This window comes from Xenopus laevis, chromosome 7L (assembly GCF_017654675.1).
Source record: "Xenopus laevis strain J_2021 chromosome 7L, Xenopus_laevis_v10.1, whole genome shotgun sequence".
Taxonomy (NCBI): Eukaryota; Metazoa; Chordata; class Amphibia; order Anura; family Pipidae; genus Xenopus; species Xenopus laevis.
The window spans coordinates 5016952-5033591 of record NC_054383.1 but is presented as its reverse complement, the minus strand read 5'-3'; the positions used below and the strand labels follow the sequence as shown (position 1 = coordinate 5033591).

Below are 16640 nucleotides of genomic sequence, written 5' to 3'. Positions count from 1 at the left end.
AACTCACACACGTCCCTGTCAGTATCTACTAATATCACATGAGTCAGGGGACGGTCAAGCACTTCCCAACTCTCCCGAGAACTTTCCAGCAGCAGCCGCAGCAGCAGTTCCTTCCAGTCACCAAACTCCTCCCATCTAGCACATGGCTCCACCCCCTTCCCGGGCTCTCCTTCTTTAGAGCGACCAAACTCCTTTCTTTTGGCAGCCGCTCCTCCCACATATCTTTTTGGACTCTAGCAACCCGCCTTTCCCGAGTCATGCCCCGCCCTTCTCTATTTTGTACGGCTTCTTGCTCGCCGGCTGCTCCGCCCACCTTTCCCCTTGCCACACCCCGCTTTCGCTCATTGATAGGGCGACTCATTTCACTCTCCTCTAGCCCCGCCCTAATAGAGTCTAGCCCCGCCCCTCCCTCCCAATGCGCCGAGTATCCCCTGTCAGTCTAAGAGAACCCGCAGTCCTTTCCAGACACTTCCAGCCCATTCCCTGGCGTCACTAAGTCCAATAAGTAGCGGAGAGAGTCGTGAGTATGGCCTATAGCCCCGTGTCCCGGAGCAGCACGAACACTACTCAAGGCTCACTCATGTCCAATGACAACCAGCCCCTCCCACCCGGCTGGGAGATGAAGTTGGACCCGCACACCGGCTGGTCTTTCTTTGTGGATCATAATAACCGGAGCACTACTTGGACTGACCCCAGACTGCAGGACACAGGCAAGGTAAGAGCACGCGTTTTATTAGCGACTTGGGACCCTCACTTTATATTCTATACAATTATATGTCTAACAACTACTGAACTACAACTTCCAGCTCCTCCACCACTTCCCTTACTCACACTCATACTCACACTCCATCTGTGTTATATGCACTGACTTGTACTTCCCCACCCACTGCACTTCCATTCATACTGCACTGATATCATGTAACATGGACTGTGGGATAGCAGGTATAGTAGGGAGAGATGGTGTCTATAGTAACAGTGGGATAATAGTCTCTGGGAAGGGAGTGTGACTGTGGGATAGCAGGTATAGTAGGGAGAGATGGTGTCTATAGTAACAGTGGATAATAGTCTCTGGGAAGGGAGTGTGACTGTGGGATAGCAGGTATAGTAGGGAGAGATGTGTCTATAGTAACAGTGGGATAATAGTCTCTGGGAAGGGAGTGTGACTGTGGGATAGCAGGTATAGTAGGGAGAGATGGTGCCTATAGTAACAGTGGATAATAGTCTCTGGGAAGGGAGTGTGACTGTGGGATAGCAGGTATAGTAGGGAGAGATGGTGCCTATAGTAACAGTGGATAATAGTCTCTGGGAAGGGAGTGTGACTGTGGGATAGCAGGTATAGTAGGGAGAGATGGTGCCTATAGTAACAGTGGATAATAGTCTCTTGGAAGGGAGTGCGACTGTGGGATAGCAGGTATAGTAGGGAGAGATGGTGCCTATAGTAACAGTGGGTAATAGTCTCTGGGAAGGGAGTGTGACTGTGGGATAGCAGGTATAGTAGGGAGAGATGGTGCCTATAGTAACAGTGGGTAATAGTCTCTGGGAAGGGAGTGTGACTGTGGGATAGCAGGTATAGTAGGGAGAGATGGTGCCTATAGTAACAGTGGATAATAGTCTCTGGGAAGGGAGTGTGACTGTGGGATAGCAGGTATAGTAGGGAGAGATGGTGCCTATAGTAACAGTGGATAATAGTCTCTGGGAAGGGAGTGTGACTATGGGATAGCAGGTATAGTAGGGAGAGATGGTGCCTATAGTAACAGTGGATAATAGTCTCTGGGAAGGGAGTGTGACTGTGGGATAGCAGGTATAGTAGGGAGAGATGGTGCCTATAGTAACAGTGGGTAATAGTCTCTGGGAAGGGAGTGTGACTGTGGGATAGCAGGTATAGTAGGGAGAGATGGTGCCTATAGTAACAGAGGGATAATAGTCTCTGGGAAGGGAGTGTGACTGTGGGATAGCAGGTATAGTAGGGAGAGATGGTGCCTATAGTAACAGTGGATAATAGTCTCTGGGAAGGGAGTGTGACTGTGGGATAGCAGGTATAGTAGGGAGAGATGGTGTCTATAGTAACAGTGGATAATAGTCTCTGGGAAGGGAGTGTGACTGTGGGATAGCAGGTATAGTAGGGAGAGATGGTGTCTATAGTAACAGTGGATAATAGTCTCTGGGAAGGGAGTGTGACTGTGGGATAGCAGGTATAGTAGGGAGAGATCTTGTCTATAGTAACAGTGGGAAAATAGTCTCTGGGAAGGGAGTGTGACTGTGGGATAGCAGGTATAGTAGGGAGAGATGTGTCTATAGTAACAGTGGATAATAGTCTCTGGGAAGGGAGTGTGACTGTGGGATAGCAGGTATAGTAGGGAGAGATGTGTCTATAGTAACAGTGGATAATAGTCTCTGGGAAGGGAGTGTGACTGTGGGATAGCAGGTATAGTAGGGAGAGATGGTGCCTATAGTAACAGTGGATAATAGTCTTTGGGAAGGGAGTGTGACTGTGGGATAGCAGGTATAGTAGGGAGAGATTGTGCCTATAGTAACAGTGGATAATAGTCTTTGGGAAGGGAGTGTGACTGTGGGATAGCAGGTATAGTAGGGAGAGATGGTGTCTATAGTAACAGTGGATAATAGTCTCTGGGAAGGGAGTGTGACTGTGGGATAGCAGGTATAGTAGGGAGAGATGGTGTCTATAGTAACAGTGGATAATAGTCTCTGGGAAGGGAGTGTGACTGTGGGATAGCAGGTATAGTAGGGAGAGATGTGTCTATAGTAACAGTGGATAATAGTCTCTGGGAAGGGAGTGTGACTGTGGGATAGCAGGTATAGTAGGGAGAGATGGTGCCTATAGTAACAGTGGATAATAGTCTTTGGGAAGGGAGTGTGACTGTGGGATAGCAGGTATAGTAGGGAGAGATGGTGCCTATAGTAACAGTGGATAATAGTCTCTGGGAAGGGAGTGTGACTGTGGGATAGCAGGTATAGTAGGGAGAGATGGTGCCTATAGTAACAGTGGATAATAGTCTCTGGGAAGGGAGTGTGACTGTGGGATAGCAGGTATAGTAGGGAGAGATGGTGTCTATAGTAACAGTGGATAATAGTCTCTGGGAAGGGAGTGTGACTGTGGGATAGCAGGTATAGTAGGGAGAGATGGTGTCTATAGTAACAGTGGATAATAGTCTCTGGGAAGGGAGTGTGACTGTGGGATAGCAGGTATAGTAGGGAGAGATCTTGTCTATAGTAACAGTGGGAAAATAGTCTCTGGGAAGGGAGTGTGACTGTGGGATAGCAGGTATAGTAGGGAGAGATGGTGCCTATAGTAACAGTGGGATAATAGTCTCTGGGAAGGGAGTGTGACTGTGGGATAGCAGGTATAGTAGGGAGAGATGGTGCCTATAGTAACAGTGGATAATAGTCTCTGGGAAGGGAGTGTGACTGTGGGATAACAGGTATAGTAGGGAGAGATGGTGCCTATAGTAACAGTGGGATAATAAACTAAACATGACTATAGGGGTGGGGGTTGCATTTGTCCAGAAACCAGGAATTTCTAGAGCTATTACTTGCAGAATTGGAAAACCTGCTGCACACACACAGCTGCTGCAGAACGTCTATGGCAGGGGATTGACCCTTTGGTGTCTGTAGCAGGCAGTAGGCACATCTTATGAAAGAAGACTGATTGACAACTCAGCCTCCAATAGAAAGTTCTGAACTATACAGACACCCACAGATCAAGCAGAGTTTCACCAAAATGCAGGGATGAGCCAAACAATATGAATCCAAAATGACTCAGCAGTTAGGAACACAGATCTGTAGGACAATAATAATGATGCACTTTATTTGCATTTTTGCCATGATTAATTGGGGACATGGGGTTTTATTATCAATAACAGGCAAATACCTGGGCTGGAACCCACAGCAACCAATCATAGATTTGCTTTTATTGTGCTGCCCACAGCTGGCTGAAAAAAAGGATTGAAATCCGACAAATATGGGAAAGAATGTCCTGTATGATTTCCTAGTTTCTGGCTGTTGTTCACTTTTAAATTAAAGGGGTGGTTCACCTTTAAGTAAACTTTTAGTAAGTAATAGAATGGCCAATTCTAATCAGCTTTTACATTGGTTTTCATTATTTATTGTTTTATAATTATTTGCCTTTTTCTTCTGACTCTTTCCTGCTTTCAAATGGGAGTCGCTGACCCCATCTAAAAACAAATGCTCTGTAAGGCTACACACTTATTATTACTGCTTTTTATTGCTCATCTTTCTAGTAAGGTCCTCTCCTATACAAATCAATGCATGGTTGCTAGGGGAATTTGGACCCTAGCTACCAGATTGTTTATAATGCAAATCAAATAGCTGCTGAATACAAAGCTAAATAACTCAAATAATAACCTTAAATAATAAAAAATGAAAACCAATTGAAAAGAGTCTCAGAATATCACTCTCTACATCATACTAACAGTTAACTCAAAGGTGAACAAGCCCTTTAACTGTTAGTATGATGTAGAGAGTGATATTCTGACTATTTGCGTTCGGCTTTCATTTTTTATTATTTAAGGTTTTTGAGGATTTTGCTTCTTATTCAGCAGATCTCTGGTTGCCAGGGTCCAAATTCCCCTAGCAATCATGCATTGATTTGAATAAGAGACTGGAATATGAATAGGAGAGGCCTGAATAGAAAGATGAGTAATAAAAAGTAACAATACATTTTTTAGCCTTACTGAGCATTTGTTTTTTAGATGGGGTCAGCGACCCCATTTGAAAGCTGGAAAGAGTCAGAAGGAGAAGGCAAATAATTTAAAAAATTGTAAAAAAGAAAAAATGAAGGCCAAGTGAAAAGTTGCTTAGAATTAGCCATTTTAACATACTAAAAGTTAACTTAAAGATGAACCACTCCTTTAAGAACTATTAAACTGATCATACAAAGGTTGCTGATTGGCTACTCCAGATCAAGTTGGCAGCCTATTGGCTCATGGATGGGGATCATTATGATTTATAGCTTAAAATCACTGGGGGGTGCCAGTTTGTTAGACACCCCTAAATGACAATTTCTCACCTGCTGGTTCACTGTGCCCGCTGTGCAATCTTGTGTTTGAGACCCATGGCTGACACAGGGTTAAAACAAACACATATTGCGGGGGGGGGGCTTATTGACAGTATTCAGACTTTTTAACTTTTGAGTGGAGTATAAAATTAGGGCACAGTCAGTGTCCCCCCATGTGGCATGCTGTGATAGGCTGCGGCTGGTTTCTAGTTCCTTCCACTCTGAGCTGCACCCTGAGCCAATCCCAAAGGCATCCAGAGCTCTCGTAATGTTTATTTTAAAGTGGGTTATGGCCGCAGTCTGTTCCCGGGACACGTGCAGAGCTCTGTGATTTATATCTGTGCTGGGGGAGCTCAGCCGGAATCATCCCAGGATCCAGCTTATTATATGGTTGGTTCCCTTTGGGGCCACTGCTAGATATTTTATGAGATTTTGGGTTTGTTTTGCCTTTAATGATTGAGCTATATATGTATAGGATGTTCTGCCACGCCATGAATGATTGGTAAGGGGTGGGGCCTATAGCAAGTACTTTATACAAGGTATGTTTGTCTTGAATTAGGGATGCACCGAATCCAGGATTCAGCATTTTTCAGCAGGATTCAGCAGAATCCTTCTGCCCGGCCGAACCGAACCTAAAGCCTAATTTGCATATGCAAATCAGGGGAGGGAAATCATGTGACTTTTTGTCACAAAACAAGGAAGTAAAAAGTGTTTCCCCCTTACCACCCCGAATTTGCATATGCAAATTCGGATTTGGTTCGGTATTCGGCCGAATTTTTCGCAAAGGATTCGGGGTTTCGGCAGAATCCAAAATAGTGGATTTGGTGCATCCCTATCTTGAATGCTGTTACTTTCTATAGTATGTTTATGCATTGGGGTAAATCCCGCCTACAGATGAAACATGGCTTCACAGATAAGTAAATATTTAGATTCATTCTCATGTAGCCTAAATACTCTCAGAACAGCACAGATTTAGTACAATACACACACACTCCTCAGTGACTTATATCCTTATAATACACAAAAGCCATGAATGTCTTGTCAATTATATCCTTATAAACAGTACTTAGTGATGTCATCAGTTATAAACGGTGAGTTCTGATGTAATTCTTTTGTCACATGACTCACTGAAACTTGTGTATTATAATAAATAAAGTAACCCCAGTTGCAAAATATGAGGATATTAGAAGTAACCTCTGAGTTCCAAGTTCCTTGTGCTTTAATATGGTCATGAAACTCCTCTGTAACTTATAATATCCTTATATTTTACAAGAGGGGGTATTTTATTCACTATATATTTTACAATGGGGGGTACTGTATTCACTATATAATGTTTATTGAATGAGTCTGGCTGACCCAGGCTAAGAATATCAGCACTTCGGCAGAATATTCGGAATTCTCTCCGGTGTTACAATGTGCTGCAGCCAAATTTAGTGCCGCCCCCCACACACACACTGACACCCATTTCCTTTCAGCCGACCACCATGGCAGGGGTCAAGGAGGAGACAAGGGGATTCAGGGGGAGGCACATAGGGAGAGATACTTTAGGGTTTGTGAGTGTGTGTGTGATAGTGTATATCTGTGTGTGTGTCCCTTTAATGATGTTGCAGTGCTGGGCAGGTGGGAGAGCTCATGTGTATGGGTGTGGGGGGCCCTTTCAGTAGTAGTAGTGTCTGGGCACAGAAAGACAAAATAAATCAGGAGTCACACTGATGACTCACAAGATGCCCCCAATAACCTGAAAGTATCAGAGTTAAACTGATTGGCCCCCACCAAAACTGCCACCAAGTCAGTCCATACAAGGGTTGTATTTATTAACATTGGAGGCAAAGGTCACCGGTGATGTTACCCATAGCAACCAATTTTTGTTCAAATCGAATTGCTGATAGGTTTCTCTGGGCAACATCACCAGTGCCATTTGCCTCCAATATTAATAAATATGCCCCTAAATGTAATTGCCACGGCTTGGCCATGCCACTGTCCTACACTTGGCTTCTCCTACCTTTCAGCATAAGGGAGGAACTCCACAGGTGATTTTGGCGCGATCCGACGCGCTGCGCAAAAACACAGTCGTCACGTCGGATGCAACAGAAATAAAGTACGCAACAGGAACGTCGGATGGTGTCGCAGCGTTCATCAGACGCAACATGACTGTCGGATGCAGATGCTGCACGATTCATCCCGTCGGATGAACGCTGCGTCTTCATCCGTCACTTCCATCTCTTACCTTATTTCTGTTGCATCTGCGTCACGTCAGTTTTTGTAGGATTGATGCCCGTCGACAAAACGCTTGCGATAAGTCAGATGAGTCGCATCCGTGAAGATATAGTTGGACTGAATGAAAAGTCGGATGAAGACGCTGCTTTCTGCGTCGGATGTAGTGTAGTTGTTACCTCCGACTTTTCATTCAGTCCAATTATATCTCCACATGTGCGTCTCCATCCGGCTTGTCGCGAACGTTTTGTCGAAGGGCGTCGATCCTACAAAAACCGCTTGTGGAGCTCTACCCTAAGGGCTCTTATAAACACTGCCGTTGATGCCTGCGTTGCTCTTTCTTCCGTTCAGCCGCAGGGGAGCGCAGGAGTAGACGCAGTCAATTATTCTGAAGGGGGCTGTACTCACACAGACGCATGTAAGCGCCAAACGCAGGTTGAGATGCAGCATGTTGCATTTCACCTGCGTTCGGCGCATACATGCATCTGTTTGAGTACAGCCCCCTTCCGAATAATTTACTGCGTCTACTCCTGCGCTCCCTTGCGTCTTAATGAAAGAAAGAGCAGCGCAGGAAAAACCGCCTGTGTGTAAGACCCCTAAAAGTCAAATTAATTACACTGACTTTCAACAACTCTGTGCCACCTGTCTTCAAGCTCGACCAAATTCCCATCCAGGATTTTATCTTATTTATCAACAAAATAACTCGAAAAAGTCAGGGTCGGAAAAAACTCGAGCGAAAAACCCAAATCGTAGGAAGTTTTCACTAACTTTGGAAAACGAAGCGTTCTGAGTGCCTTCCCACCGGCGATTTTCATTCTAGCTGGTGGAAGATAGGGAAAGGCGGTTCGGGGGGATTAGTCGCCCCGAAGAAGAGATTTGTCGCCGGGTGACTGATCTCCCCAAACTGCCTCCCCGCCGGCTATAATGAAAAATCGCCAGCGGGATGGCACTCGCAGTGCTTTGATTTTTCATTCTAGCTGGCAGGAAGATAGGGGAAGGCAGTTCGGGGAGATTAGTCGTCCCGAAGAAGAGGAGATTTGTTGCCGGGCGACTAATCTCCCCGAATCTGCCAATGTGTTTCTGCCACACAAGCAAATTCGGGGAGATTAGGCACTTTGTTTTCTGAAGTCGCACAAAGTTGCCTCACAAGGAAACTTCGGGCGACTTCGGAAAACGAAGTACTGCGTTTACATTGCCGCAGGCGGTTTTCATTTTAGCCGGTGGAGGGCAGATTTGTCGGTGGGGTCGACTAATCTCCCCGAATCTGCTTGTGTGGCCAGACCCTAAAGCTCGGACCACCTGAAAGCAACCCTATGCAAATTAAGGAGAAGCCAGCTGATCAACAGACTAGACAGAGAACTGATTTTGATAGATTGTTTCGAGAGTCAGAACCATATAAAGGAAAAGAATAAACCAATATTGATGCCATGGCATTTTTTGTGTGTGTGCAAATAGCAGATACTTCAGTTGCAGCTACAAAGTTGCATGTTTAAACCAGGCCAGGCAGATTGTAGATAAAAAGATGCGATGGGGGATGGACTGGAATGTGTTCAAGCAGAACTGACCAGTGACTTAAGCATCTGAGTCATAAATTCTTGAGAGAACCCAATAGCATTAGTCATGGGCATGGATAGAATTAACGGACCTGTCAGCTTCTCTTTATGGCCTGCTGCGATTATCTGTACTTGTGTGGGCTCTCCATGAAGGAAGGAAAGAATGTATTGTGCTTATACTGGGTGTCATTCGGAACAGGGGATCTGACATAATGTAAATATCCCCTTTCTATAATGGCATGATATAACTTATATCATCTTATATCATATATCATCTTATATTTATATGCATAAAGTTAAAGGAGAACTAACCTAGAAATAATAAGGGTTCATACACATTGTATAAGCACGTTGTACTCTGTCCTTTTTGTGTTGGAGAGTAATTGAGGCAGTAAACGAATGGTGTAACAATGTATTCCTTTGTGCGCAGGTCAGCCAAACTTTGGCCAATGGCCCCTCGCAAGAGAGTCAAAAGCCCCTGTCTTTGAGAGAAGGAAACGTGTATTACCCTCAGCTGCGGCCTGGTTATATCCCTATCCCCGTCATGCACGATGGTGTGGAAAACAGACAACAGCACCCCTTTTATTCTCTCCATCAGCCGGGAATGCAACGAGTGCGATGTGATCCTATTTCTACCCAAAACCGCCCCCAGTCCCCCCTGAGGAACTTTAATCGGCCTCAGTCCCCCGCATGGAGCTCGACTGAAGCACAAGCCGACAGACAAGGAATGGGGTCACCTTCACAGAGCGGATCCCCACAAGGACCTTCGGTAATGGCCACTGCCTCATTACTGTGTCGTATGTCTGTTTTATTCTGCCCAGTTTAGTAGCAGAAAAGTTTGCTTTGCATTTTTTGTACACTTGCAGTGTATGCCCAGTTCTGGTCCTGCAAAAAAAAAAAAAAACAAGTCTGGGGCTCACAGCAGGAGTGTGTTGCTTGCAGCAGGAAAAAGTTAGGTTGATAAAAAAAAATAAAAAATGGAAAGTAGTTGAAAAAAGTCTGGTGAAAAATCTGAAAACAATTAAACTGAAAAAAGTGTTTACAACCCCTTTAAGGAGTAAAACACCTTTTTAAACCGTAAGCAGTTTCTTAACCCATGACCCCAGAACAGATTCCTGCTCCATTGATTTATTGCTTGGCAGCCATTCCTACTCCCCAGAGAACTGCACTATATACTCTGTATTCCCTCTGACTGGAAACAAAGGCTTAGTAAGTATTTTTGCTGCATGAATAAAGAAGAAATAGCCAGAAGCTCAGACCTTGGACTTCTAGAGAAATAACATTAGTCTTTAGTAGCAGCATGGTCGGCAGGGGAGTTAGCAAGGGAAGGCCTATGCAGTGCTGTTACAGCTCCCATGAAAGGCTTAAAGGAAAACTGTACCCCCCGAACAATATAGGTCTCTATAAAAAGATATTGCATTAAACAGCTCATATGTAAAACCCTGCTTCATCTAAATAAACCATTTTCATAATAATATACTTTTTCTAGTAGTATGTGCCATTGGGTAATCATAAATAGAAAATTGCCATTTTAAAAAATAAGGGCCGCCCCCTGGGATCTTATGATTCACGGTGCACACAAACAAACCAAACATGTTAGGTCACATGAGCCAATTAACAGACAGAGTTCTGTCTTTTGCTTCCACACTTCTTCCTGTTATAGTTGGAGCTGCAGTATTTCTGGTCTGGTGATCTCTTCCTGTTACAGTTAGAGCTGCAGTATTTCTGGTCAGGTGATCTCTTCCTGTTACAGTTAGAGCTGCAGTATTTCTGGTCAGGTGATCTCTTCCTGTTACAGTTAGAGCTGCAGTATTTCTGGTCAGGTGATCTCTTCCTGTTACAGTTAGAGCTGCAGTATTTCTGGTCAGGTGATCTCTTCCTGTTACAGTTAGAGCTGCAGTATTTCTGGTCAGGTGATCTCTTCCTGTTACAGTTAGAGCTGCAGTTTTCTGGTCAGGTGATCTCTTCCTGTTACAGTTAGAGCTGCAGTATTTCTGGTCAGGTGATCTCTGAGGCAGCACACAGACCATTACAAAATGGTGGTTCAAGGCAAGAGATGTAAAAGGGCAAGATTTACTTAAATATATATTCCAGTTTGGTAAGATTCTTTAATATGCAACTATCTGTTGCTTAAGTATTCATTTTGGGGGCAAAGTTTTCCTTTAATGTATTTATCATGCGGACAATCAATGCTTAATGTTCATTATGTGGACTCATTTCAGTTGCTGAACTATTTTCGATGCTGCTTTATAATGCCTTTATATAATGCCTGTATTCTCCTTGCAGCCCCCTCCGTCCATAGCAGAGTCTCAGAGTCACCTCTCTCAGTCCCCCAGCAGACAGGGGAGCTACTCACTGCCACGAGGATATATTCCCATCCCTGTGATCCACGAGGGAAATGTGCCGTGGCCTCCGTCACACGGTTTCCAGCAGAAGCCAAAGACCCATTACCCTCAAGGAACAGGCGATTACCAGCCGCATTATCCAGTGTTTCAGAAAATTCAAGATGAGAGAGACTCGAGGCCAGTCCAGTCTACCAGAGCCACAGCCAAGCCAATATCAAGTAGAGAAGGATCACCCATCCCGAATCTTTCCCAATCGCCTGCAACTATCAAAGTGCTGCATGCCATGGAGAAGCCTCAGGTAAATCCTAAAATATGTTCTCAGCAACAGAAATCCTACCCTCATTGCTATAGTAATTCTTTAAGCCTGTCTCTGGGTTTGGTGGTGGTTAGAGAAAATAGATACCCCCAAATGTAATAAAAGGGACTAAGTTTGCCCAGGAGCAGTAACCCATAGCAACCAATAAGATGATTGCTTTTAAACAGGTGACTAGTAAATGCTACCTGCTGATTAGTAGTTATGGGTTACTGCTCCTGAGCAAACTTAGTGCCTTTTATTAAATTACGCCCATCGTGTCTTACTTTCCAGGAGGAACATTGCAATAAAATTGGTGCCAATTGCACTGTTTTTTGCCCACGATGCACCATCCCAATGTCACATGCCGAGTACTGCTTAGACTTTACCCATGAGTATTACAATGATTGGCTAGTAGCAAAGATACAACTGTGCCATGTTAAACACTGAAAAACAGGCAAGATGGCACCTCCTTGTTTCTACAGAACAGTATCTGGGCCAGAATGTATTAAAGGGCACATGTTGGGTGAAAATGTTATCCCTAACCCGGTTGGGGATAACAATAGTTTTTTCTAAGAAAACAATGCCCCCCGCCAGCGGGAGCTCCCTGTGCGATCAGCCATGTTGTGTCACTCGCATGTGCATAACGCGCATTTGACCACGCACATAACGAGCAATTTGTGGCACATTTTCATTATGTGCATGCAAGTGACCGGACATGGCTGCTCGCTCCGGGAGCTCCCTTCCGGTGTGGGTAGCGTAGCGCTGGCAGGGGGCATTATTGAAAAAAAAAATCCTTAATAAAGGGCACCTGTTGGGTAAAAATGTTATCCCGAACCAAAGGGTTCCGGTTGGGGATAACATTTTTACCCAACAGGTGCCCTTTAATAATAGGAACAGGCCATTAGCTCAGGATTTAGGGATAATGCCTAGGGTTAATTTAATGGTATATTAAAACAAGAATATAGGGGAGGAGATAGAGACCTGCATCACACCAGTTGAAATGGAGTAGTCTGAGCAATATTCATCTAGTTATAATAATATAATATATAATAATTTTATATAAATGTAATAAATTTACAATAATAGTATAATAAACCAGTTGATAGTGCTAGCAGTTATTTCATATGAAGTCCAATATTCTGTGACACGTGACAAATACTGACTTGCTGCTACTTTATGTACTAAATGTAAATTCAGGTCCATCAGATACCTCAACCCCGGGACTCTCCGCCAAAGCCTCCAGCAGAGAACAAACCAACTTCCCCAACTAAGGAACAGCTCCAAGGGCAAATCCCTATACAAGTACTCCTACAAGAGAGAGCCTGTAAGTCCCCTCAGCAGACAGCAGCTCCAGCAAGAGAAGAGGAGAAAGTTCCCACCCCTATTCCAATGGCCCCTCCAGAAGTCACACCTGTTTTTACCACCCCTGTTCCAATGCCCCCTCCAGAATTAACACCTGCTGTTCCCACCCCTGTTCCAATGCCCCCTCCAGAAGTTAGACCTTTTGTTCCCACCCCTGTTCCAATGCCCCCTCCAGAAGTTAGACCCTTTGTTCCCACCCCTGTTCCAATGCCCCCTCCAGAAGTTAGACCTTTTGTTCCCACCCCTGTTCCAATGCCCCCTCCAGAAGTTACACCTGTTGTTCCCACAACTATTCCGAAGCCCCCTCCAGAAGTTACACCTGTTCCACAGGAACCAGTTCCAGAGAAGGTACCAGAAGTGCCAGAACCCCAACACAAGCACCCCGGTGTCCTTCAGGTAGAGAGGATCTTGGAGCGAGTAAAGGCCTTGGAACAAGCCGTTACTGGTTTTCAGGGCAGCAAAAATGAGAAGAATTATTTGATACTGGAGGAAGATCTCACAAAAGTGCTGCTGGCTCTGGATTCTGTAGATCCCGAAGGCCGAGCAGATGTGCGTCAGGCAAGAAAGGATGGTGTCAGAAAAGTCCAGAAAATTCTGGAAACGCTGGAACAGAAAACATCGGAAAACTCCCAGTGCACCCAGGCTTTGGACACGGCCAGCGTTTTACAAAATTCCATGGATACTGATAACACAGTGTACAGAAGTAGTGGGACAGTGGAACCTGCAAGTTCGTTGGGACACTAGCCATCTGCTTTTGGGGAGAAATAAATTCATGAACTTCATGACGTGGGTTGGAATTGAGTTTAGCTGCATGCGTTTTCAACATTTCTAAAGCTCTTGCTTTTTCACTTCTCCACTGTAAGAAGCACGAACACCACAAAGCTGTGGATAAGCAACAAAATACTCAATGCTTGAATGGACTTTGTACTGAGTCACAAACCACTGGGGTTCTTTGCCAAAATACTACCCCTTGGGGGGTCTGGTCGGTTATTTACAGGATAATAGAGACATATTTGTGTTTGTTGGATTTCACCCGCTGTTAGTGCAGTTTATTACTCATGTTATTTCAAGAATAGAGTTTTATAACAGATTTATTATTTTATCATCTGAAACGTTATTTAATGAATGGCATTTTGAAGAAGAAATAAAGCCTAAAAACACTGTAGAAATGCTGTATTATTTATATACTGTTCTTACTGTACCAGCCCAGAGGTGCCACGGCCTATAACAGTAATGATCCAGTTGCCCCCAGCAGCTCCCCCATCTTGGATCTTGTTTGGCATCTTTTGTGTGTCAGTGGCACTGCACATGCTCATTAGGCTCCTGATTGCTGTTGAAAAAAACAAAACAACTAAAGTTAGGGGTGATGGGGAAATCATCCAGAGGCTTATGAGATTCATACATCATAGAAGCTGATTATTAAATTCAGATGCAGACTGCAATGATGTAATGTCAACTTTACATTAAATTACTAATTTCTAATTAGCCTTGTACTGTGACTTTTATGTTCTATATATAATATATATTGTGAGCCAGTCCCTAAGCTCAGGTAAGTAATAGCAGCCCAGAGCATGGGGATCAGCAGAAAACTAGATGGGGAGCTACTGAGGCATCTTTGGTAAAACAGATCTCAAAGGGATATGGTGACCGTGGGCCTAGTAAAGTAGCTCAAAACATAATTTGTAGCTTAATTTTTTGTTAAGCTTTAGTTCTCCTTTAAGATCTTTCACTACTGCTAGGACAGAGCTTTCACTACAATTCTGAATCATGGCTAATATTGCATGTGGGAACTAGGGAGCTAAAGGGCAAAAAAAAAAAAGACTGCTGTATTTTTAAATTGTGATGTATAATTAAAGGGACTGTTGTGCTTGAACACAAGCTTCTTATAAAAGAAAAAAAAATATATATATATATATATATATATATATATTTGGCATTTCTGTGCTATTTAGTTACCATGAGATATTTAGTAAAGTATAAGCAAGATTGGCATCCCCCACTCTGCTGCTCTGGCCATTGGGGTGTAAACCTTACTTTTAAGGTATATTTTATTTTGAATAAAATGTAAGAATTTTTGAAAGAACGTTATTTTTAAAGTGTAACCAGCAACGTAACAAGAGGGGGGCGGGCCCTGGCACGGGACGTGCAGCCGGGCCTCCCGCCCCCTCCGTACGCCCGGAGAACTAAACCCTAAAAATTAATGTGGATAAAAATGCCATGTTTTATACAGTGAACTTATTGCAGCAGCTTAAAGTTTGAGCTTGTCAATAGCAGCAATGATCCAGGACTTCAAACTTGTCACAGGGGGTCACCATCTTGGAAAGTGTCTGTGACACTCACATGCTCAGTGGGCTCTGATTGGCTGTTGAGAAGCTAAGCTTAGGGCTCGTCACTAATTATCCAGCAGAAAATGAGCTTCCCTGGCTGTAATATAAGCTGATGCTACAGGTTTGCTGATTATTCAATTCTGATGCTAATTGCACTGGTTTCTGTGCTGCCATGTAGTAATTATCTGTATTAATTACTAATCAGCCTTATATTGTGACATTTCTATTCTATGTGTACTGTATATTGTGAGTGGCTCCCTAAGCTCAGTAAGTGACAGCAGCACAGAGCATGTGCAGTGAATCAGCAGAAAAGAAGATGGGGAGCTACTGGGGCATCTTTGGAGACACAGATCTTTACTGCTAAAGGGCTGTGGTTGCCTTGGGCTGGTACAGAAGCACAAAACATCATGTACAACATTTCTACCTACTTCTTTAGTTTGGCTTTCCTTGTTCTTTAAGTTACCTTTTAGTATGTTATAGAATGAATGGCTAATTCTAAGCTACTTTTATCGTAACTACTACTTTTTATTACTCCTCTTTCTATTCAGGCCTCTCCTGTTTATATTCCAGTCTCTTATTCAAATCAATGCATGGTTGTTAGGGGAATTAGGACCCTAGCACCCATATAGCTGAAATAGCAAACTGGAGAGCTGCTGAACAAAAAGCCGAATAACTCAAAAACCACAAATAATAAAAAATGAAAACCAATTACAAATTGTCTCAGAATATTACTCTCTACATCATACTAAAAATTAATTTAAAGGGGATCAACCCCTTTAAGAGCAGTACTAGAGAGGCATATTTGCTGTACCCATGTCTCCCTATAAATATAACCTCCTTACAGACTCAAATCCAATTGCAATACTCAAGAAGGTTTGATTTAAGAACGTAGTTGCAGTTACCCATAGCAACCAATTAGAAATGAATTTTCGAAAAGCCCACTGCGAGCTGGAAAATGAAAGAAAAGACCCGATTGGTTACTATTAGCAATTACAATGAGCATGTCTGTAAATCAGCCCTATGAATTCATGTTATTCTGTTCTGTCAGTACCAGATTGGGAATTTCCATTGGTGGGTACAGTCTGTGCGGTTGAAGCGTTATTAGTAATCACGGGCTGGGCACTTTAATGTTACCTTGTAAAGTGTGATTATAAGAATATTTATTATGTGTGAGTACCACCTTAACAGTTTAATTGAAAATAAAACAAAACTGAACCACTGTTTCAAACTGTTGCTTTTTCATCCGGGGGAAATAAAATGTATTTATTGTTGATGGCAATTTGTGTCTCAGATTTGCACTTTTGTTAGTTAGCCCTGAGCACTAAGGTCAGGGCCCCCATCAGAAATCACGGGACTCAGTATGACAAATATTTCTGGGCCCCGCCCACCACCACAGGCCTCACCCTAGAGACCCCACCCACCAAAAAGCCACACAAACATGGGCTCTAAAAACCCATTGGTGGCCAGGGACCCCCTACAAATAAAAAAAAATTAATTGGAGGTCAGGGG

General features: G+C 43.7%; 1 protein-coding gene across 1 annotated transcript; it reads left to right on the top strand.

The window, feature by feature from the left end:
• Positions 1–466: 466 nt before the first annotated feature.
• On the top strand, positions 467–14705 carry bag3.L (BAG cochaperone 3 L homeolog). The gene is given in 4 exon segments (NM_001086018.1): positions 467–715; positions 9233–9571; positions 11089–11445; positions 12640–14705. Coding segments are annotated over 4 exon segments (1794 nt in total). The 5' UTR covers positions 467–526; the 3' UTR covers positions 13549–14705.
• Positions 14706–16640: the final 1935 nt, after the last annotated feature.